At 52.3% G+C, this 19,739-nt stretch overlaps 8 protein-coding genes across 8 annotated transcripts; 5 read left to right on the plus strand and 3 right to left on the minus strand.

The window, feature by feature from the left end:
- Positions 1–549: 549 nt before the first annotated feature.
- Positions 550–1,839, minus strand: J4E92_005303 (uncharacterized protein; the record flags this gene model as incomplete). Its single annotated transcript, XM_051496686.1, has 4 exons — positions 550–1,348; positions 1,397–1,501; positions 1,566–1,584; positions 1,641–1,839. The coding sequence occupies 4 exons, from the start codon at positions 1,837–1,839 to the stop codon at positions 550–552; spliced, it is 1,122 nt and encodes a 373-aa protein (XP_051353406.1).
- Positions 1,840–2,389: 550 nt separating this feature from the next.
- Positions 2,390–3,286, plus strand: J4E92_005304 (uncharacterized protein; the record flags this gene model as incomplete). Its single annotated transcript, XM_051496687.1, has 1 exon — positions 2,390–3,286. One exon carries the CDS (start codon positions 2,390–2,392, stop codon positions 3,284–3,286), a length of 897 nt encoding a protein of 298 aa, XP_051353407.1.
- Positions 3,287–4,199: 913 nt separating this feature from the next.
- J4E92_005305 (uncharacterized protein) lies at positions 4,200–4,775 on the plus strand (the record flags this gene model as incomplete). Its single annotated transcript, XM_051496688.1, has 2 exons — positions 4,200–4,277; positions 4,356–4,775. The coding sequence occupies 2 exons, from the start codon at positions 4,200–4,202 to the stop codon at positions 4,773–4,775; spliced, it is 498 nt and encodes a 165-aa protein (XP_051353408.1).
- Positions 4,776–4,854: 79 nt separating this feature from the next.
- On the plus strand, positions 4,855–5,806 carry ABA3 (Molybdenum cofactor sulfurase; the record flags this gene model as incomplete). Its single annotated transcript, XM_051496689.1, has 3 exons — positions 4,855–5,145; positions 5,195–5,360; positions 5,415–5,806. The coding sequence occupies 3 exons, from the start codon at positions 4,855–4,857 to the stop codon at positions 5,804–5,806; spliced, it is 849 nt and encodes a 282-aa protein (XP_051353409.1).
- A 233-nt stretch (positions 5,807–6,039) lies between these two features.
- Positions 6,040–7,890, minus strand: J4E92_005307 (uncharacterized protein; the record flags this gene model as incomplete). Its single annotated transcript, XM_051496690.1, has 2 exons — positions 6,040–6,614; positions 6,678–7,890. 2 exons carry the CDS (start codon positions 7,888–7,890, stop codon positions 6,040–6,042), a joined length of 1,788 nt encoding a protein of 595 aa, XP_051353410.1.
- A 648-nt stretch (positions 7,891–8,538) lies between these two features.
- On the minus strand, positions 8,539–9,655 carry J4E92_005308 (uncharacterized protein; the record flags this gene model as incomplete). The annotated part of the gene is made up of 3 exons (XM_051496691.1): positions 8,539–9,074; positions 9,136–9,477; positions 9,532–9,655. The coding sequence occupies 3 exons, from the start codon at positions 9,653–9,655 to the stop codon at positions 8,539–8,541; spliced, it is 1,002 nt and encodes a 333-aa protein (XP_051353411.1).
- A 1,370-nt stretch (positions 9,656–11,025) lies between these two features.
- On the plus strand, positions 11,026–14,259 carry J4E92_005309 (uncharacterized protein; the record flags this gene model as incomplete). Its single annotated transcript, XM_051496692.1, has 5 exons — positions 11,026–12,996; positions 13,748–13,873; positions 13,925–14,029; positions 14,105–14,176; positions 14,230–14,259. The coding sequence occupies 5 exons, from the start codon at positions 11,026–11,028 to the stop codon at positions 14,257–14,259; spliced, it is 2,304 nt and encodes a 767-aa protein (XP_051353412.1).
- A 4,647-nt stretch (positions 14,260–18,906) lies between these two features.
- On the plus strand, positions 18,907–19,702 carry J4E92_005310 (uncharacterized protein; the record flags this gene model as incomplete). The annotated part of the gene is made up of 2 exons (XM_051496693.1): positions 18,907–19,374; positions 19,436–19,702. The coding sequence occupies 2 exons, from the start codon at positions 18,907–18,909 to the stop codon at positions 19,700–19,702; spliced, it is 735 nt and encodes a 244-aa protein (XP_051353413.1).
- Between the last annotated feature and the right edge of the window lie 37 nt (positions 19,703–19,739).

Consider the following 19,739-nt stretch of genomic DNA (forward strand, 5'->3'; position numbering starts at 1 on the left):
CGCGACGTTGTCGAGGGGGCCGCGGTGTCCTGGATGCTGGGGGTGAGTCGCTGCAGGCTGCTCGGCGTAGTACGAGCAAGATAAATCTGGCGACGGTGGAGCCCACCTGCCGTCCATTGGCTGGCGTGGGGCCCGTGCTCGTGGCGCCTCTGCGACAAAACCACACGCCTGTTCCAAGCTTCTCTCTCCAGCCTCGTCACGTTCATCGTTCCGTCCAGGGGCGATGGATGCGCGTCGCCAGCAGTGGATGACGACACGAGCACGCCAGAGACCTCTCCGCCTTGTACAAACAGCATCGTGGTGCCTGCTCCGGTTCGCAACGACGAAACCCGCCCCCAGTCGCCTGAGGCCGTGGTTGATCGGCGCGCCGGCGGCAGGAGTCGCTGATGGTGTAATTACTTGATCTAATCTGACACTCTGCCGCGCTTCTTTGTTGACGAGGCGTCTTGACCTGACCACGCTTCGGCTGGTCTGTCGCGTCCCCTGGTTTCGCACGCCGATGCTGGGCGTCGCATATACACAATACACATACCATACACCTCACACGCCTCAAGTGTCTTTTGTGATGCTGCCATCCTTTTTATGCCCCTCTCTACCCGGGCCTTCTCTCAGCCATGTCTCTGCGAGGCCGTTCTTCGGGTCGTCTTCAGGGTAGCCTCGCTGCCGCCTGACGTCCAGAACCGCCTGCCGTATCCGCCGCGTGCACTCTTTGCGTATGCTGACGGCCTCGTCGGAGTACTTCAGGGCGTCGTTGAGAACACCGACTTGCAGTTTTCCTCCCTTCCTCTCCTCGTTTGCGCGCATCTGTTTCCAGCGTGCGCGCAAGTCGCCGAATACCTCCTCAGCATCCAGCTTCTCACCAAACGTCACCCTGACGTTCTGGAACGGCCGTGGTATAAAGCGCGGGAAGGTGCGTGTCTCGTGCATGATATTGTCGAAGCCTTCAATGAAGATGGGGACGATGTCTGGCATCGGCTCACTCTCAAGTACCAATCGAGATACTCCCCACTTGAAGTAGCGCATGATCCTGTCTTCCGTCTGGTGTATCATGCCTTCAGGGAAGATGTGCACCCACGCATGCCGCCGGTTCAGGTATGCCGAGGGCGCAGGAAACGTGTCTTGTCCGTTTGTAGAGAATGTGAGGTGGCCGTCGGTAAAAGGATCGATGAGGTCTGGGCTCTTGAGCGATGTGGTAGGCTTTTCTGGTGGTTCTTGCTCGTGGAACGGGCCGTGTGAGAGAAGACGGATCGCTTGCGTTACGGTGGTTTGGAATAGGCCGCCGAACTGGGAATGCGCCGAACGATGTGTGGGCAGAACTTGGCCAAAGGTAAAGAATGTCGAGAGTCCTCTGCTAGGGCGTCAGCCGAGCTTTCTGTGCATTTCAGAGGTGACATACTTGTTGGTGAAGCATAGATCGTAACTGCCTAATCCCCAGCGCAGATTGTCTGGGGTGAATATGTAGGCGAGTGGTAGTATGCCCCATAGTATGGGATCATCCATTCTGTATAGATTGTGTGAGCGCAGTCCATCCATGACGATTCGGAGATTATGGCAAACGTACGTACACGGAGATGTGGTTCGAGACTGCACGCTCGTCAGTACTGAGCATTTCCTGGGTTCTTGATAGTACAAGCACTTACCAGTTATGAGGCCTCGTTGCCTACCCGCTGGATCCTCTCTTTCATCCAATAACTTCAGGAAGCCCTCCATTCCATGCGTCTCAACCTTGCTCAGGCCATTCAGGAATCCTTTGCACAAGAGCCCGACAGCGCCCATGGTGAAGGCCGACGCGGCGCGCCATGGCCCGCTGGGGGCCTCTGGCTGCTCCTCTGGTCGCATTGGTGTAGGCGTGGGGTTGAGGGCGACATGTGAAGATTTCGCGCTCAATAGCTGGATGCCGCGGCCCACCAACGTCACTGCCAGGGACCGGCATTTTGGCGACACTGCTAGCGCGATTGCGGCCTGCACGTGCGCCAAGTGGATGGCTCTTCCGCTTCAACACGCCTTCTTCCATCACCACAGCAAGAGCTCGACACTTTACAAGCCTAGACTTGGACTTGCGAGTCTTGTGCATCATCCTCAGAGCTTGGACACGAGATCCCATAGCTGCGCCTGGCACTGTTGCTCGGATTGACCTACCTACTGAGTCCATCACGAAAAGTCGCGTCCCGATTTGCGAATCTTGAATGCTGAACCTAGCAACATGCCGCCTCCAAAGACCATATTCACGTCATACGAGCGGAATGCCCTCAAAGATCGATGGGGCTCACAGGCTACGCGTCTGACCCGTGACTCATTTCTACCTTTTGGCTCCTGCCAACTATGTCTCCTTCCTTCAGTAGACCCAGTGTGCTGTTCACAAGGCGATCTGTTCTGTCGCGAGTGCGCCATGACCAATCTTCTGGCGCAACGAAAGGAAATGAAGCGACTAGAGAAGCTGAACGAGCGCCAGAAGTTGGAGGACGAGGACCAAAAGCTGCGAGAAGAGGAGGAAGCGCGGCTGCTGGCAGTCGAGGAATTCGAAGCTGTTCAGATGGGGCTTTCGGTCAAAGCAGGTGCATCAGCACGAGTCGTTGGAAGGCAAGGCAGCAAGATCATGGTCGAAGAAGAGCAGGATGCCAAGGCTGGAGAGGCCAGAGGCACGAAACGCAAGTTCGAAATTGACCAAGAGGAACTCAAGCGCATCGCACAAGAAGAGCAGAGCAAAGCAAAACGCACATTCGACGCCGAGCGCAAAGCAGCCAAGGGTCATCTCCCCAGTTTTTGGGTTCCCGGCGAGACACCCGACCAACACCACAAAAGCGTAGAGAAGGCGAAGCAAACGCCTGTATGCCCGTCAAGCCACCCAGATCAACCGCACAGCCTGTCGCTGAAGAGCTTGACGAGCGTCAACTTCCACGAAGAAAAGTCGTCCGAGACGGGAAAGTCGGCTCGCACATGTCCCAGCTGTCAAAAAGCGCTCTCAAACAGTACGAAAGCCATGCTCGCTATACCTTGTGGTCACGTCCTATGCAAACCATGCGTTGATAAGTTTCTCCGGCCAGAACATCGCCATCAGCGAGATGCACATGATCAAGGACCGGAGCCCGAGACTGTTCATTGCTATGTATGCGATGCGGATCTTACGACAGTTCCAGACGCCAAGGAAGGCAAGAAGAAGAAAAAGGACAACGAGAAGGAAAAGTCGCCCAAGCCTGGACTTGTGGAGATAAGGAGTGAAGGTACCGGGTTTGCAAGTGGTGGAAAGGCGATGGTCAAGAGAGAAGGAGTGGCATTTCAAGTATAACAAGTCTTTTCTGATCGACCGAACTACGGGCGCGATGACAAAAGGCCAGCCACCATAGACTGCCAGTGTTTGAATGGTAGACCTCGCGGTGTACACATACTTCCGATATCTCTGCTTTGTGAGACTCCTTGCTGGACAATGGCAATCACCTACTCCACGATTTGATTCGAAGGATTTCTTTTAGACGGCGGCGGGATTGCGAAACTCTGCAGTAAGAGCTCGGAAGACGGCACCGTATTGGACTTTGATCTGGCGTCATGTACTCAGCAGTCACCGTTCTCGAACGCGATGGCCATCTTCCGGGCAAAGATTTACATGTTCATCACACCCAATACGCAAATTCGGAGTAGACACACAGCTAAGTGCAGCGTGTTTCAATCTCGCTGCCATTATATGAACGGAGCTTAGTGTACTCAGTTACCTGGGAGACTGGTAGGAAATTACCCAATTGTGCAAGGGCTAGAAAGCCACGCCGCTGTGCTGGGTCTCCATTATCGGCAATTTCCTTGCATCTCCCAACTCTGGGCATTATTGTTTCAAACGCGATCGATATGTTGTCAGGCAGTCTCGCCAATGATGTGCTGCTGCTGGTGTGTAGGTATGTTTGCGCCGTTTCACCGTGTGCGGGAAAGAGCTCATCACCCACTCACAAGCCCCACTCTAGCGTGATTGCCAATACAGTCAGGGTCGATGTGCAGGATGAGCCGACTTGCCGTCTATCAGGAACGACGGATCCTACGAGCTGAACGCGCCGTACGAGTGTGAAATGAGTGAAAGGTTCCATGGGATTTTTCGTTTGTGCGCTAAGAAAGTTTTGAGAAACTTGCTCACGACGGGTTTTGTATTTGAACTCTCTGCGACAGCCGGACGAAATCTCTTCGCATCCGATTCTCTTCCCCGCGATACAAACAGCATGTTCAAGATCATGTTGTTCAGTATGCTGTATGGTTACTTCGAGGGGCTTTGCAAGCAGTACCGCGAAACTCTATCGGTATGTTTCTTCCGCGCGGTTGACCCAATGACGCTCGACACTCGACATTCATTACCAGCTATACTCACATCTTATCAGGGCTTCAAACTCATCAGGCCGTTCTTCAAGCCATCCCTCGCTGTGCCGAATGAACAGTCCGTACCACCGATCCGAGAGAACTGGTGTAAGGTCTCCCCTCCTCATGTCCAGTATGCAAGACGCGTACTCATCCTCCAATCCGTAGACTATCCCGCCGATATCGCCAACGATCTCAAGGACTTCGACCTTCCACAGCGCATCAAGGAAGAAGTATATGCATGCGCATGGGAGTACGCACGCTGCGTGATTCCTCAGTACACCAATTGGAATCGCTATGTGGCCTTCATGCGTGTTATCGTCATCGGTATCGTCGCGGAGTGCAAAGGCGACTTGGTACAGGTGTCATTTGGCGACAATCTTCTGGGCTACAACCTCACTGCTCTTCTGGACGAGCTCTTTCAGGGCACAACTGAACAGTAAGCTGACCTGTTCTCTGTTTGCTGTATCTCGAACCTCACAGACTGATACTGATGTCATCCTATCTAGATACAGTGCGGCCATGGCTCGCGAGTTCCGCTGCTTCCTTCTCATTACAGCAGACAAAGCAAGCAAACGCCGTGAAGGCCTGTTGTTCAGACGTTACGTTACCGCCCTCGCCAAGTCGCCCCGACAATGGTTTCGCATGCGCGACACAGATGCTTTGATCCGTTTTACCATGGGCGCAGCTCTGGTCTGTAACGATCTCGATGACGTAAACTATACCGAAGAACAGTTCGAGGCTCTGGATGAACTCGGCGCCACTCTCTACGACAGTGTAGCCTTCTACAAACACCGGTCCGAGGGCGAGACAGTGAGTGATATCTGATCAAACGTGATGCGATGGACACGGACTGACCTAGGACTTTCAGAACTCCACGTTCGCATACGCGCCTTCCGATATCCGTATCAAGGCTTTCCACCAGTCCCGTGAGTTGCTCTGGGCTCTCGATGTTGCTTGGGCGGGCAAGCGAGAACACATGGTTATAATCAATTTCCTAAGGTTTTTCGGTGGTCCTATACACATGAGTAGGCTGATATTTCCATTCCCCGTAACGCACCGTTACTAACAAAGTTCTTTAGTGATGCGTCGCTACCGGTTCATCGAAGATGGAATGATGATCGGCCGGCCCGAGACTACCGCCGTCATCACACAAGCACGCCAACAGTTCAAGCTCTGGAACCGCGTCGACATGCAGGATGGCGATGCCAAGGACGTTGAGCGCTACAACCACTTAATGGCGAGAAGTGATGAGCTCATGTTCGACGGCCTACGCGAGTTCCTCGACGCGAGCAACGACGGTACTTGTAAGGCCTGTCAGTACCGTGAGACACATGGTGGGCATACTTCTTTTTCGTTTGGTGGAATAAAGCTATGCGACGGCTGCAAGGAGTCTTGGGGTGCGTACGTCGAGTCTTTCTCAGCTCGGTTCGCGGATGTGTTTCCGGAGATCAAGAACGTGATGACAACTTAAGTCGGGTATTGAGTCGATCAGACACGTGAAGCGCGGAAACCGGCTTTCATCAATTGCGGGATGAGATAAAACCCACAATGGTATTACCACGCCAACCTAGGGAAAAACTGAACAGCCTGGAGCCTACGTTGACTTTAGGTCACCTCCTTTGCAAGGTTTTAGGTTAATGTAGTCTGCAGACCTGTTCAGCTTTTCCCTTGTATAAGGTGTTACTGTAACTGTCCATTGACTGTTTAATCAAAAACACTCCCACGACTCCATTTGCTTGCCCTCCTGATTCTCTTGCCATATATGTAGAAAACGAAAGGCACTGGGATAAGCAGTGCCGCGAATCCACCAGTGATGCTACTCGCGGGGCCTACTCCAACGTTATGATACAGCGGCGTCACTACCAACGGAAAAGCGCCCGCAAAGGCGCTTCGAAGAAAAGTATTCGCTGCTACTGCACTCGCTGCATACAACGTAAATGTGTCGACCAGGTAATTCAGAGCAGCTTGGAAGATCGTGAAGAAACCAGTTCCCAGCAATACCAGCCCAAGGACGGGAGCGATCCAATGGTATTGAGGGTCCGCTGTCCACCCCAGGATGAACTGACCGACTGAGAAGAGTACCGAGCCGAGCATCATCGGTGGCAGACGCGCTTCCGGAACGGCACGATTACCAGCTGCACGATAGACTTTGTTGTAAAGAAGCTGGTTATAGGCGTTGATGCTGCAGCCGATGATTGCGCCAACCAAGATACCCAGGAAAGGCAGCGTTGCGCTTACAGCTGGCCATCCCCTCATTTCGCCAAAGATAATGGGAATGCCTAAACGTGGGTGTAGAAGTCAGTACGTATCTCATATGCAGATTGTACAGCGATATCTCTTACCTCCCAGCATCATGTATAGAATTCCGTAGCAGAAGCTGGCGTAGAGTGCGACGAGAAAACAAATAGGTGTCATCAGAAGCTGTAATGGCCGAAGAAGAAACTTCTTAGACAATTCTTTGATGCTGACATCCCACTCCTCGAACTTCGTGTGAAGGGCCCAGTTGCCGGTTTCGTGCCGCAGGCGACGTGCTTTGTAGACGAGGAGTTTCGGTGGGTAGCATTCATCGATGAATATAATGTCGATGAACAGAATGGTTGCCTGAAGTATACCCGTGAAGTATTCGGTCCAACGCCAGCCAAGTGATGGATTAGCGACAAAAGCTGCTGAGACAATTGGCCCTAGACATGGACCGCCAACGACCGCCATAGCGTAGCCTGCCATGGCTAAGGCTCTCCATGCCGGACTATACAGATCGCCCAACACACCACCGGTATTCGTGACTGGTGCGCTAGCAAAGAAGGCACCGAAGAACCTTGTAATCATCAGTGTCTGGAAGTCCTTTGCTACGGCACTACCGAAGCTAAAGCAGATTGCAATGAACATGGGCGTCAAAACTGCCAAACGTCTCCCGTAGACTTCGGAAAGTGGAGCCCACAGAAGCGGTCCAAGTCCAAATCCAAACAGGAAGAGCGTAGTGCCCAACACTGCGACCTGGTTTCCTACGTTGAACTCGGCTGCTATCTGTCGTGTACCTGCAGAATACGCAGAAGAAGCCCATGTCGCGCTCATAGTCGTGAGGCCATACATCATGGTCGTTGTGATCTTCTTCTTTGTGGGCCAGTTCATGGGGCGATAAGGATCGTCTTCGCCCTCAAAATCTACTAGCACATCTGCAGTGGTCTGCTGGTGCGCCAGAGGATGGGAAAAGGGCGCAACATTCGGTCGTGTACGTATTCGTGAAAGTGCGGTGTCGCGTCTAGATATTGTCCGGCTCAAAGGCTGATTCATACCACTCGCCGTGGCTATCGCTCCTCTGTCTCTTGGTAGATTGCGTCTGCTGCGTGATCGCGAAATGCTTTCTTGAAGTTCTCTTCCCGATGGACGGTGGCCGTCATGATCGGCATCCTTCTCTTCCTCATACTCCGACGATGAATCGGATGTTGACTCGCTCCGTTGTCTTGGTCTAGATCGCCTTCCACTCTCAAGATCTACGTCGGTGTTTGATATCGAAGTGGGATTCGTGTCTGATGATCGTTCGTCTTTAGAATCCATGACTACAGTGGTTCATATCTTGTCGCTTTTCTCAACGGTTTATTCTGGGATGCTTAAATATGAACTACGATCCCTGTTCTTGGTGCGGCTCGAAGAATGAGAAAGATTGCCGGAAACGTGGCAAGTGCCGGACGCCTTTATGATGCTAAAGCCGTCAGTAACAACAGGGCGAGGAATTGATAGAACATCGGTAACGCTAAGTAATGACAGATGCCACAAAATTCGACTACCGTTGGGTATCTCCGGTCAATATGACGTAGCTTTTGCGTACTAATCAGCTGCGCTAACCTCGAACGGTATAGTACATTCATTGCTCGGCCTTCTCGAGGTGTTATTCCCAGACCTCAGTTCGGATAAATCTCCGGCTGACAGATTTTCAACAAGTATCGCTCGCACGAAGACAATGCGTAACAATCGAGGAAAGACGCGTGCGCACCGTGAACGCCCCATTTTCGGTGACGCGACGACAATGACGTAACGACTTGCAGCAAAGGCGTGCAACGTCCTTCCGCCAGCTCTTTATTACTTCTATAGCACGTAAGAAGCATAAAACCTGGAATTGAGACACTATGGGTACATGGCTAACATTACTGGTTTCACTCGACAAGTAGTTTTCATCTACCTATCCAGGTAGGTCATTAAGTATTCTTACAAAGCTCCAGGGGTATTCTTGATGGCCTGAGCAGCAGCCTCGCAGTCCTCGCCTAGCGGAACAACAGCGCCATATCCGACAGCCTGCCCACAGCCAGTGAAGCCATAAACTCCCTGGTAGAATCCGGAACCATCTGGACTGGCCTTTTGCAAGGTAGCAGAGAATACATCGGCACCCGCTGAAGGACCAAGAGTTACGTTGCCCGATCGATAAGTTGGCTGTGCGGTGGCGTTGTTAAAGAAGTAGACGTTGCGCTGGCACTTGGGTGAAAGCAGGCTTCCAACGCTGCCGAGCAAGAAGGGCTGGTTGACCATGCTTTTCCACATGTCGAGGGAGTATTTGGGTGCTGCTTGGTTGGGTTCGCTAACGAACTTGAGATCGAACGCCTCGGAGTACAGGCCAGGACCGCTGACCGGGTTGGGTGCCTGTGCCCACTTCGAGTTGATCCCGAAAGATCCATCCCTGTATGATTGGAATGGTGCATTGAGTGGTAGAAATGCGCCGATTCTGGTTTGAATACCGCCTATAGTAGCTAAAGGGTCGCGCGTTAGCTATAATCCACAGGCTGAACTGAGTTCGCGTCAATTACTTACCAACTAGAGATGGGACAAGGCCGGCAACATAACCCTGGGTTACTTCGTCCACGCCGGCAAGGTACGACACGAGGGGCGCGTTGAGTGGTGTCTTGGAGCTACCGACGCCGACGTAGGGGATCATAGAGCTGCCGACCATCAATCCTGTAGCAAGCTGGAGGCCACCCTGGCGGATATCGGTGTTGGCTCCGGCGTTGACGATGACCGGGTGCATGCCCTCAGGAAATTTCAGCTCTTCGGGAAGAGATAGCAGATTTAGTCCGCCTAGGTTGACCAAGCTCGAGAACGACTCCTTGAGGGCCTTCATCACAGCATCCTTGGGTACCGGAACAAGGAACCAGTCTGCAGCATGTATCAGTACAAGATTTCCTTACAGTCCAGAGAATTCACACTCACTGCTGGTCGCACTCATAGTGCGATCTTGCTGGTTGTAGATGGCAACCTCATTTGGGCACGTTGTGCTTTGGCCAGCGACGAGGCTCGCGGCAGCAAGCAGTACTTGGAAGAGGAAGCGTGCCATGGTGTAGCTGATGGTTCGGGTGGATGGTTGAGTAGAGAGCGGTCTTACGGTGGCATAGGCCCGTTATATACAAAGATGCGCTCTTACTTTGGGATCGTCGTCATACCCAGGTAGACTAACATGGTGCTTTGCATCACAACAATAACTCATAGCTCTGTCAGCGCCTTGCTTCCGAGCCTGACCGTAGCATCCGGAGCGATTGGGCGCTCTGGACATTGAGATCGACTGCTAGCATTCCCATGCTCATTCGGTGGGATGGACATCACGGCTCCTGTTCTCTGCGCTAGCCATCAATTAGGTTTCCGTTCGCCCCGTTTCGGTTTTTAATGAACCCACTTGTAATTCAGGCTAGCTACAAGTAATCGCTCGGCAGAAGAACATCAACGATCGTCGGCACCAGCGCTTCCGGTCCGCTCCAATCCCTTCCAGAAAGACTCTTACATCGCGCGGCTATGAAGCTCCCGAATACCGGAACCTATGTGACGCGAGCTACCTGACTCAACTCATCTATCTAGCGTTTTGTTATACAACCGTACACAATGATGATATAACATGGGATGACACTTGTGTGGTCACTCGAGACTTGATATTTTTGGATTTGAGATACCCCTATTACGATTTAACCACAAACCCATGCGGCCACTTCCAGGTATGCGTGAGAGCTTACTCAAATGAGTACACTCTAGCGCTTATGGTACGCTATGGGAGATGACGACGTGAAGCAGTTTAGAGTTTTCCTATTCAGGAACAGGAAACTTGAAAGAACATGAAGTGACGTGAAGAGCGCTAAGCTTAATCTTCCGATAAACTTCTTCCAACTGGTATCATGTGTTTTGATTTTGCACGGCTTCATGACCAACATGCGCAAACCGCATTATTAGCCTCATAATCCTCGAAGGTGACCGTGCAGATGTTTGCATGCTTTACCAGATCGTATTTTCCCTGAAGCAGTATTCAACTCTTCAAAGGTTAACCACCCTTTCATGATGATGACACGAAAAGAGTTGGCAGTCAGCATTTCGGATACCTGGGTAGATAGTCAGCGCGCTCACCACCTTGAATGTGATGTTTATGTAGACGGAGAGTTCGAGGGAAGGGACAAAATGCCATGATCGCTCGGTTAATGCAGCCCTCCCCACACGCGCCCAGGTGGCTTGCGGGACGTGTATGTATGCCAAGCCACTAGCACACGCCTCCAACGCGCGCGAACTTCCTTGAGGCGTGACGTTTGCGGTTCCTCAGCCTTGTCGCACCTTCTCATTCTCCCTTACTTACCATTCTTTTGGCCGCTTGTACAGGCGCATATGCTCAGCAATTCTATGCGACTTTACTCCCGCTATTTTTATTACAATTGAGCACAGCACCCGGCCATGACAGATTACAGCAAACAGACAGTCGCGCAACTGCGGCAGGTGTTGAAGGACCGGAGTATACCCAGCACCGGCTTGACACGAAAGGCGCAAATTATCGAGAAGCTCCAGGATGCCGACCTCGCTGCCGAAACTCCCAGTGCGCCAGACGAGGGTACCGAAGGCGCAGACGCGCCGCCGGATGCGGTAGAGCAGGTGAACACCGAAGTTGGCGACGACACTGCCACCAAAGAGCATGTCCCTGGACCAGCGCTCTCTGAGGCTGGAGGTATGCGCACTATGAGCACATCGCTGCCGCTAGGTGCTGACCCGAGTCTAGAAGCAGAGCAGCCTACACGCGAAGCCGAGCCAGAGCCTCTACCCGTACCCGCAGCGACTACCGATTCCCTCCCCGAGACAATTTCGCACATTGACAGCGATATTCCTCCACCAGACGAGATTAAAGCAATAGAGCGGCCTGCCGAGGACACAACCAATGCGGAGGAGCCCGGCTCAATACAACCGGCGGGAGTCTTCAATGCACCGCCCGCAGATGCCGAGGATGCGGTTGGCCCAACCGTGACGGAGCCTACGGATGCGGAAGTTGGAGACGTAAAGAAGGTCGAAGTCGCAGAGGGCGAGCTGCCAGATGCTCCAGGACCGGCTGCTGAAGCTCTGCGGTTGGCGCAGCCAACGTCTGGACTCCCCGAAGATTTGCAAGACACGAGCATGGACGCAAAGACAGCTTCACCTGTGTCCAATGAGCAACAATCCGTTGAGAATCCGGAACTGCTTGCTGTTCCAGAGCCCTCGACGACGGAAACATCGAGGCTCAACACGGAGGAGGTAGAAACAGACTCGAAGAAGAGAAAGAGGAGGAGTGACACCCCCGAGATGGCGGACCAGGAAATCAAGGCAAAGAAGCACAGGCCCAGCCAGGAATCGGCGCCTGGCGTCCACCTGCAGGAAGACGAGGACACCGTCATGGAGCAAAGAAGATCGGAGGAAGAGACCGCACCTTTAGCAAATGGCAATCCAAACGAAACAAACGACACTCGCTCTATACCAGCCGGGGAAGATCCGCCAGTTGTGGAGACTGACACAAGACGCGAGAAAAAGGAAAAGGCCTCTCGGTACAAAGACCTCATGAAATCCAACGCAGACGACACACCCCAGGAAGCCTTGACTGATGACAGACCCACGGTACCCGCGCTCCACCCTGTGACATCTGCATTGTACATCCGCAATTTCATGCGCCCTCTGCGTCTGGAACCACTACGAGCACACCTAATCTCTCTTGCCTCGCCGCCATCCACCTCACAGGACCCCACAATTGTGGAAACCCTTTTCCTGGACGTACTCAAGTCGCATGCGCTTGTACTCTTTAGCACTAAGACTGCTGCATCACGAGTGCGAGCATCTTTACACGGCTCCATCTGGCCGCCGGAAGGTAACAGGAAAGAGCTCTGGGTCGACTTCGTCCCGGATGAGCACGTGAAGGATTGGATCAAAGAGGAAGAGGACGCTGCAGCTGCCGAGAAAGACGCTCGTGCAAACAAACGCTCACACAACCCCAAACGGTTTGAAGTCGTATATCCAGAGTCCAGTGATGGCTCTGTTGTAGCTGTATTCCAGGAAGTCGGTTCAGGCGCTCCTGCAAACGCACCACGAGGCCCACGCGCAAGCGCAGATGCACGGATGCCATCTATACAACAAGCACCAGCACCATCGCTCCCAACAGCCTCACTGAAAGATACCCGACAGAACACTGAAGCTTCATTCAAAACACTCCACGATCTTTTCAGCTCCACAGAAGCGAAGCCCCAACTCTTTTATCTCCCCGTTTCGGATGATATTTCCGATCTGAGGCTGAAGGAATTGGACGCCGAGACAAGTAGAGACTGGGCACCTGGCCAAACAAGGAAGGGGCGGGGCATCAAGACTGAGATGAAGTACAAATACAGTTTTGACGACGATGACAGGGTTGTCGAAGTTGGTGAAGAGCGCCCTGACTACAGAGGTGGCAGAGGCGGTAGTGGCTACAGAGGGCGAGGGAGGGGTGGATATAGAGGGAGAGGGGCAGACATTTGGAGAGGATGATCTACCCGAAGGGATGCAATCTTTGTGTAAGAAATATCGAAAGTCGAAGAACCGGGCCAGGTGCTCTGCAACAAATGTTCTTGGCCAAATCCCCCTTCCCTATGTCAGGCCGCTGCTCGAAATTGCAGCAGGCAAGAACGACGGCTACAGTTTGCTGTAGCTTCTTCATTGCAATGCTCCTCCTGCACCGACCTTGTTGCGCATGGTAGGGTGGCTCCCTACGTAGTCGCATACTGATTTCCTCACTCAATTCGCACAACTGACGACAATGGCCGCCCGGTGTCCAGGCGATCAGCTCACGAGCGACCTCATCGCCGAACAGGCTTTGCCCTTTGGCCATAAAGATATCACCTTCCACCTGCTGACTCTAAATGTCTGCTGCACTCTGGCGTCATTGGCGATTGGGGTTTCCGTCTTCCACATCATGCAACACGCACTGCACTACCGACACCCACACGAACAAAAACATATTATACGTATCCTCTTCGTCATTCCGGTCTACGCGTGGACCACATTGCTCTCTTATGTGTTCTACAGAAGGGCTGTCTACTGTGAGCTTGTCCGCGAATGCTACTCCGCATATGCTGTCGCGAGCTTTTTCACGCTTATGTGTCATTATATTGCACCTGATCTCCATGAGCAGAAAGAGTACTTTCGCCACGTCGAACCGAAGAATTGGGGTTGGCCGTTGAATTGGTTCCAGAAGCTGACCGGCGGCGAGCACAAAGGATTGCTGAGGAGGCCGAGGAGCGGCATTACCTGGTTCAATGTAAGTGATGGCCTAGCCTGTATTCTTTGAGAGGTTACTGATCATCCGCAGATCAACTACATCGGGATATTCCAATATGTCGTTCTTCGTACCATCGTAACAACCGTAGCCGTCATCACGTCATCCCTCGGTCAATTCTGCAAGGGAAGTCATAACGTACGCTACGCTTCGCTATGGACGGCCATCTTTGATGCACTCTCTGTTCTTGTTGCAATGTATTGCCTACATCAGATCTACGGGCAGCTCAAAGAAGATCTCGCACCCAACAGGCCCGTCTTCAAGATGGTTTGCGTCAAGCTTATCGTCTTCTTTACTTATTGGCAAACATGGCTCATCTCGCTGCTCATTCAATACAGAGCACTGCGACCTACGCGCTTCATTGCTGAACTGGATCTTCATGTCGGAATTACCTGTCTGCTTACATGCACTGAGACTTTGGTCTTTGCTGTCCTGCATTACTGGGCGTTCCCATGGAGGCCCTACAAGATCGATCGGCTTCCGAAGTTCCCTGAACAAAGATACGAGTGTGGACCCAATGAAGCTTTGGTGGAGGTACTGAATCCTTGGGATTATTGCTGCGCCGCTGCTCGCGGCTTCCGTTGGCTATTCCATGGCATTCACTTTCGGAACGAGAGCGTAGCCCACAAGTCCGATTGCAAAACTCATGGTCCCAGGACTCGAGGCGGCACGCAGTCAGAGCCACTACACGACGGATCGAAGAATAGTCGGAGGTGCAAAGAGAAGGGTCGCAAAACAGCTTGATAGACTCGTGGACTGCGTACATGACCTTGAAAAGAAACAACCAGGAGGCGTCCAGGAAAGATTGACAGTCTACACCAAGTATGAAGAATTAGGAATAGTCCAACTTGTATCTAGACAGCAATACAAAACAGGAATACTGAGAGAATTTCCTTCTTATCACAGCCCTTTGCAACGATGTGAAGCTTTGGAATTATAAAGGCATTAGGTCGCCGACGGGCGGCTTAGCGCTTACATAACACCAATGAAGCTCGTTGCGATCTTCACCAGCACCACAGCTACGGCTCTCGTCCCTCAGACTTCGCAATCCCGTAAATCCCCAATGTGTCCAGGTTCCCCACAGCAAATCCTTCTGGTGCCCGTGAGACAGTTAGCGTCGCTGCTAACGTCTGCACGCGACTGCGGCTAGCTTCCGCGTGTCTGGTATTTGAGACGGCCTGCCCGCATCGAGCGCGCTCCGTTCCTCGATGCGATCGCTTCGCACGCTCACTCGCCCTCAGCCTGAGCACAGCACAACATGCCGTCTAAATCACGTGGACTGAGGACCTCGACAGGGTGGTAAGTTCACGCAGATCAAGCATGCATTAATTACTGTGAAAGCAGAAGCTCGAACCTCTCTATGCACAGCATCGTAAGCGCATTGCTAACAAGTGGACAGCTTGACATGCCGCAAGCGCAAGGTCAAGTGCGACGAAAGCCATCCAAGTTGCAAAAACTGCGAGAGAGTCCAACGAGAATGTGTATATGCTGAGAGGACCCCAACACCCCGACGCCCGCGAGCACTAAGTGCGCGTGACGTCGACGTGACCGCAGCTATTGGGGACTCAGCGCCATCAAACAATGAGACCGAGCCTGGGTCTGTAAGCATTCCAACGCTAGGTTCAGAGCCTGTGGAGCCGTTACAGTCGTGGCCCTCATTCCCCGCAGAACCGCCGGGGCTCACTGAAAGTATACTACCAAACGATGATTTCTTCCTTGACGACAGTCTTTTCACCTTCGGGGAAAGCTTGGCGCCTAATTTTGGACCTGTCGAATGGTAACATCGACCCGCTTATTGAGATTGACATTGGCTAAGATCTGATAGGTATGATCTACTGGCGGAAGACGCGATCAACAGTATGCAAGGGCAAACGAATAGCAATCGCTGGAATTTCGATATTGCAAGTTTATCAAGAAGACAATCCCCTCGGCAATCCGTCGCTCTAGCAGGCGACGATGACCCTTTTGGTAGCGTCAACGTTCACACAGTCGCAATAGCAGAGCAACCATGGAATACGGAAGCAAGGATTGAGTTGAAGCGGCAAGAGCTGACGTACTTTGAACATTATGTCAGTGATGTAGCACCCATCTTGGATCTTTTCGACCCAGCGAAACACTTTGCGAACGTTGTTCCCCACCTCGCCTTGCATAACGTAGGTCTGCTCAAGTCCTTGTTGGCAGTCGGTGCTTGTCATATGGCCCTATCCCAGGATCAGGATGTCGGCAATGAGGCTGCTTCTCAGGTTCAACCCGGTACGCCCGCTTCGTCTTCTAGCCCATCGTCCACTCCACGAAGGGCTGCCGAACAACTATACTATGAGACACTGCAGTATCTGTCGCAGAATATATGGCATCAGTCATATACCAATTCTCGCGAAATATTGGTCACTGCTACGATGATCTCGACATATGGTAAGCAATGTTTCCATGCGAAAAGCGTGTGCGAAAGGTACTAATCACATGTGCCAACTCGTAGAAATGTTTGGTACGGCTGGTAATCCCGATCATAGCAATTGGGACCGTCATCTGAGAGGAGCTTTCTGGATACAAAAGAACGCAGGCGCAAGCGGCGAGTCTTCCGATAGTCTGCAACGTGCAGTTTGGTGGGCTTGGCTGCGGCAAGACATCTGGGCAGCTTTCCGTACTGGACGACCAGCACTGACAATACATCAGCCCAAGGTACCGATGGTGGAACTCACGTCGGAAGGACTGGCGACACGCATCATATATATCGCCGCAAAATGTGTCCAGTTCGCGGCAGCGCCGAAGCAAGGGGACATAGCTGGCTACATTGAAGCAGGAGAAACACTGCTACGAATGCTAGATGCTTGGAAAAGTCTCCTTCCATCAAGCTTCGAGCCCATACCTGTGGAGACTGGACCCACCGCATCATCTCCAAGTTCGACACTCGAAGTGAAGCCGACGCCGATTTGGATACACCCTCCCGCACATGCTGCTGCTATCCAAACCTACCACTTTGCGCGAATAATCATGATTCTCAATCAGCCAACGACAGGAGGTCTCAACACGTATCAAACTCGATTCAAGCTCCTTCGCGAAAGCACGTCGACAATATGTGGTATTGCTTTGGCGCAGCAATCGCAAAACTCCCCTTCGGCCTTTGTCAGCTTCCAGGCTATCTATGCAGGTATTCATACCAGCCCTTCGTACATGAACAGATTACTGACTTGACATCAGCGGCACTCTGTATGGAGACACCAGATCGACAAGCGGAGATACTGGAGATTCTCAGATCCGTCTTGAGCATAAGCAAGTTTCCGTCGGTCTCGATACTAGATGAATTGGTCAATGTCTGGAGTGGGAAGTCACAGTGATGGGACTAGTTGGATCTCTTCACAATGCTACACGATTATCCATGCAATCGTTCTAGCACTTCTCGCTAGACGACGTATCCCATGCTGTACCAGAGAGGCACAGCTACAACTAGAGCAGCACATATGCGGAACCCTTGTCTCACTTCAGACGTCGCTTTGATTGTTGGAACATGACGCACAACTCTGGGGCCTTGCCGACGAAGCTATATGGAGTATCGGCAGACCTGGTGGTCTCGCATCGAGCGCCAATCGGGTTTGGCTCTGGCCTGCATCGACTACGCTAGCGCATCGTACTGCCTTTTCGGGCCGTTTTGGTGGTGACCATCACCACCTTACGCAGAAAGGCTCGAATCGAGTACTAGACCGCATCACATCAAACCGGTGAGATCACTTGCTTTGGTCGTATTGCGACTTTACCAAGTCAAGGGCCGCAAGCCTCTTATCATCACCAGGGTCCACGCAGCAAACCGATGAGAACGCTATATCAGCATTCCCGTCTCCATATCGCTTTGGCAAGAGTTTGCCGAGCATGATGGCAATTGATCGTTCGAAACGCTGGCCTTCTCCTATCACCCCGGAGTTTGAGGAACAGGTCAAGCAATGTCAATATGATGAAATTTGGTTCACGGGGCCTCACTGTCGGACCTCAACACTGCATCGGGTTTGCTCCTGACTTTTCAGTGACTGAGAGGTGATCCCATTTCAAGCTTTGATCAGTAGCTTTCTGTAATTGGGATTCTTTCGCTCAGTAGCAACGATAATTGTCATCGATAGCGCACTCTTAATCCAGTTTCGTCGAAGCTCTCGCTTCATGGTTTCTCACATTTCGCCAAGCGCCAATACATACGAAGGATCAGATTTCTGGACGAATTCCGGATGACAACAACTCTCCGAAATGCTGTCACATCTGTCTGGAGCAACCAGCCATGGTGACACGCACTCAACACATTCGTATTTCCACACGTACAACAATCACTATAGGCTAAAGACTGACGTATCAGTTTACGGATATGGAAACCGTCACCTTATTGACGTCCCTTCATTCGTTGTGTTTCATGTTGCTGACGGACACGGCCGGTGCTGCACAGCGTCAGCACCTTAACAAGCGGCTGCATACCCTCCCTTTCCAGGTTTCCCCACACGGCTCCGTTTAACCTTATATTGACGGAACAACCTCATATGAACGCGATTAACTCTGCATATGCGCGATCAAAGGACATCGGCCTTGTACACCCCGGATATCCGCTCAGCGCAGCATGCAGCCGTGAACAGGGAGCAGTCAATTACACTTTGGGCGACTGCCGCCTGACTTCATCTCCCCTCACTCATACTCTTCCAGCCTTCATAAACGTCGAGCAACATCACCAGACTTCGCCTCGATATTGCGATCGCTATACTGGCATGGCATACCGCTGATTCTGCTTCTATAGCAATCTAAAATCGTCCCCATGACGATGTGGGGTTACGTGCTAATTGGACCTGCGGGTGATTAACGAAGCTGTTGTCTGTATGCCGTGATGATAGCTTTACCCAGAGTACACGTCCTTATACAGACGCGAAAGACTACACTGACACATATAAAGTCTAGATGAAGGACTCGAGAGAACGAGCATCTGCTCACGAAACAACAGATTCAATCTCAACTAGTCATCTACCTGAGCTCTGCTTACCGCATCCACGATGAGGTATACGACCACTGCCGCCACTCTTCTTAGCCTCGCGACCACCTTCGCGCACCCCTCGCCTTCCGCCGACCCCCTTCGTATCCTCCCACCGAACTGGTCGTTCACCATCTCCTCCATCCGCGGCCCAGGCTGTCCAGACTCCGGCAAAAACGGCACAGTCTCGCGCACCACGCGCCCAACCTTTGGCTCCAACACTGTCGATGGCAGCGAGATCTACTACTGGTACATCGCCTACCCATGGATGCGTGTCGATCTCGAGGCCGGCCCCCGCCATACATGGTGCGAGACGACGCTGGCATACAAGGAGTACAACGATTTCGATAAGACTGCTGAGGCAGAAGACTATAAGCTGAGGCTGCACAAGAACGGTACAAAGGGCATCATGACGTACGAGCTTGATGAGGGAGTGCAGGTCTACTGGGACTTTGCTTACTACGTGGGCGAAGGGGTTGGAAGAACGGAGGTACGTTGTTCATGATACTGAACCCTCCAATAGTCAGACCATGTACTGACTCTTCCAATAGGTCGCCGATACCATTGACCTGATTGGTCCTGCTTCATCTGGCCCGTATGCTCAAGAACACTACTCCAACATCAGTTACCCACCCGAGCTTATTCCTCAGCCTGATTGCGGAAGTGGTACGTTCACTTTCCGCACGGAGATGTGGGTACAAGGCAAGGAAGGTCAGAAGGGTGTGGTAGATAGCGAGCATTCCTACAGCGAGGCGCTTGGTGACCAGTACTATGGCGCGCAGCAGGGGTTCAGTTATGATTGGGAGAAGTGCACATAAGGGTTATAGGATGAGGGCTACGCTCGGAGATGAGAGG

This window comes from Alternaria infectoria (assembly GCF_024043175.1).
Source record: "Alternaria infectoria strain BMP 0036 chromosome Unknown scaffold_7, whole genome shotgun sequence".
NCBI lineage: Eukaryota > Fungi > Ascomycota > Dothideomycetes > Pleosporales > Pleosporaceae > Alternaria > Alternaria infectoria.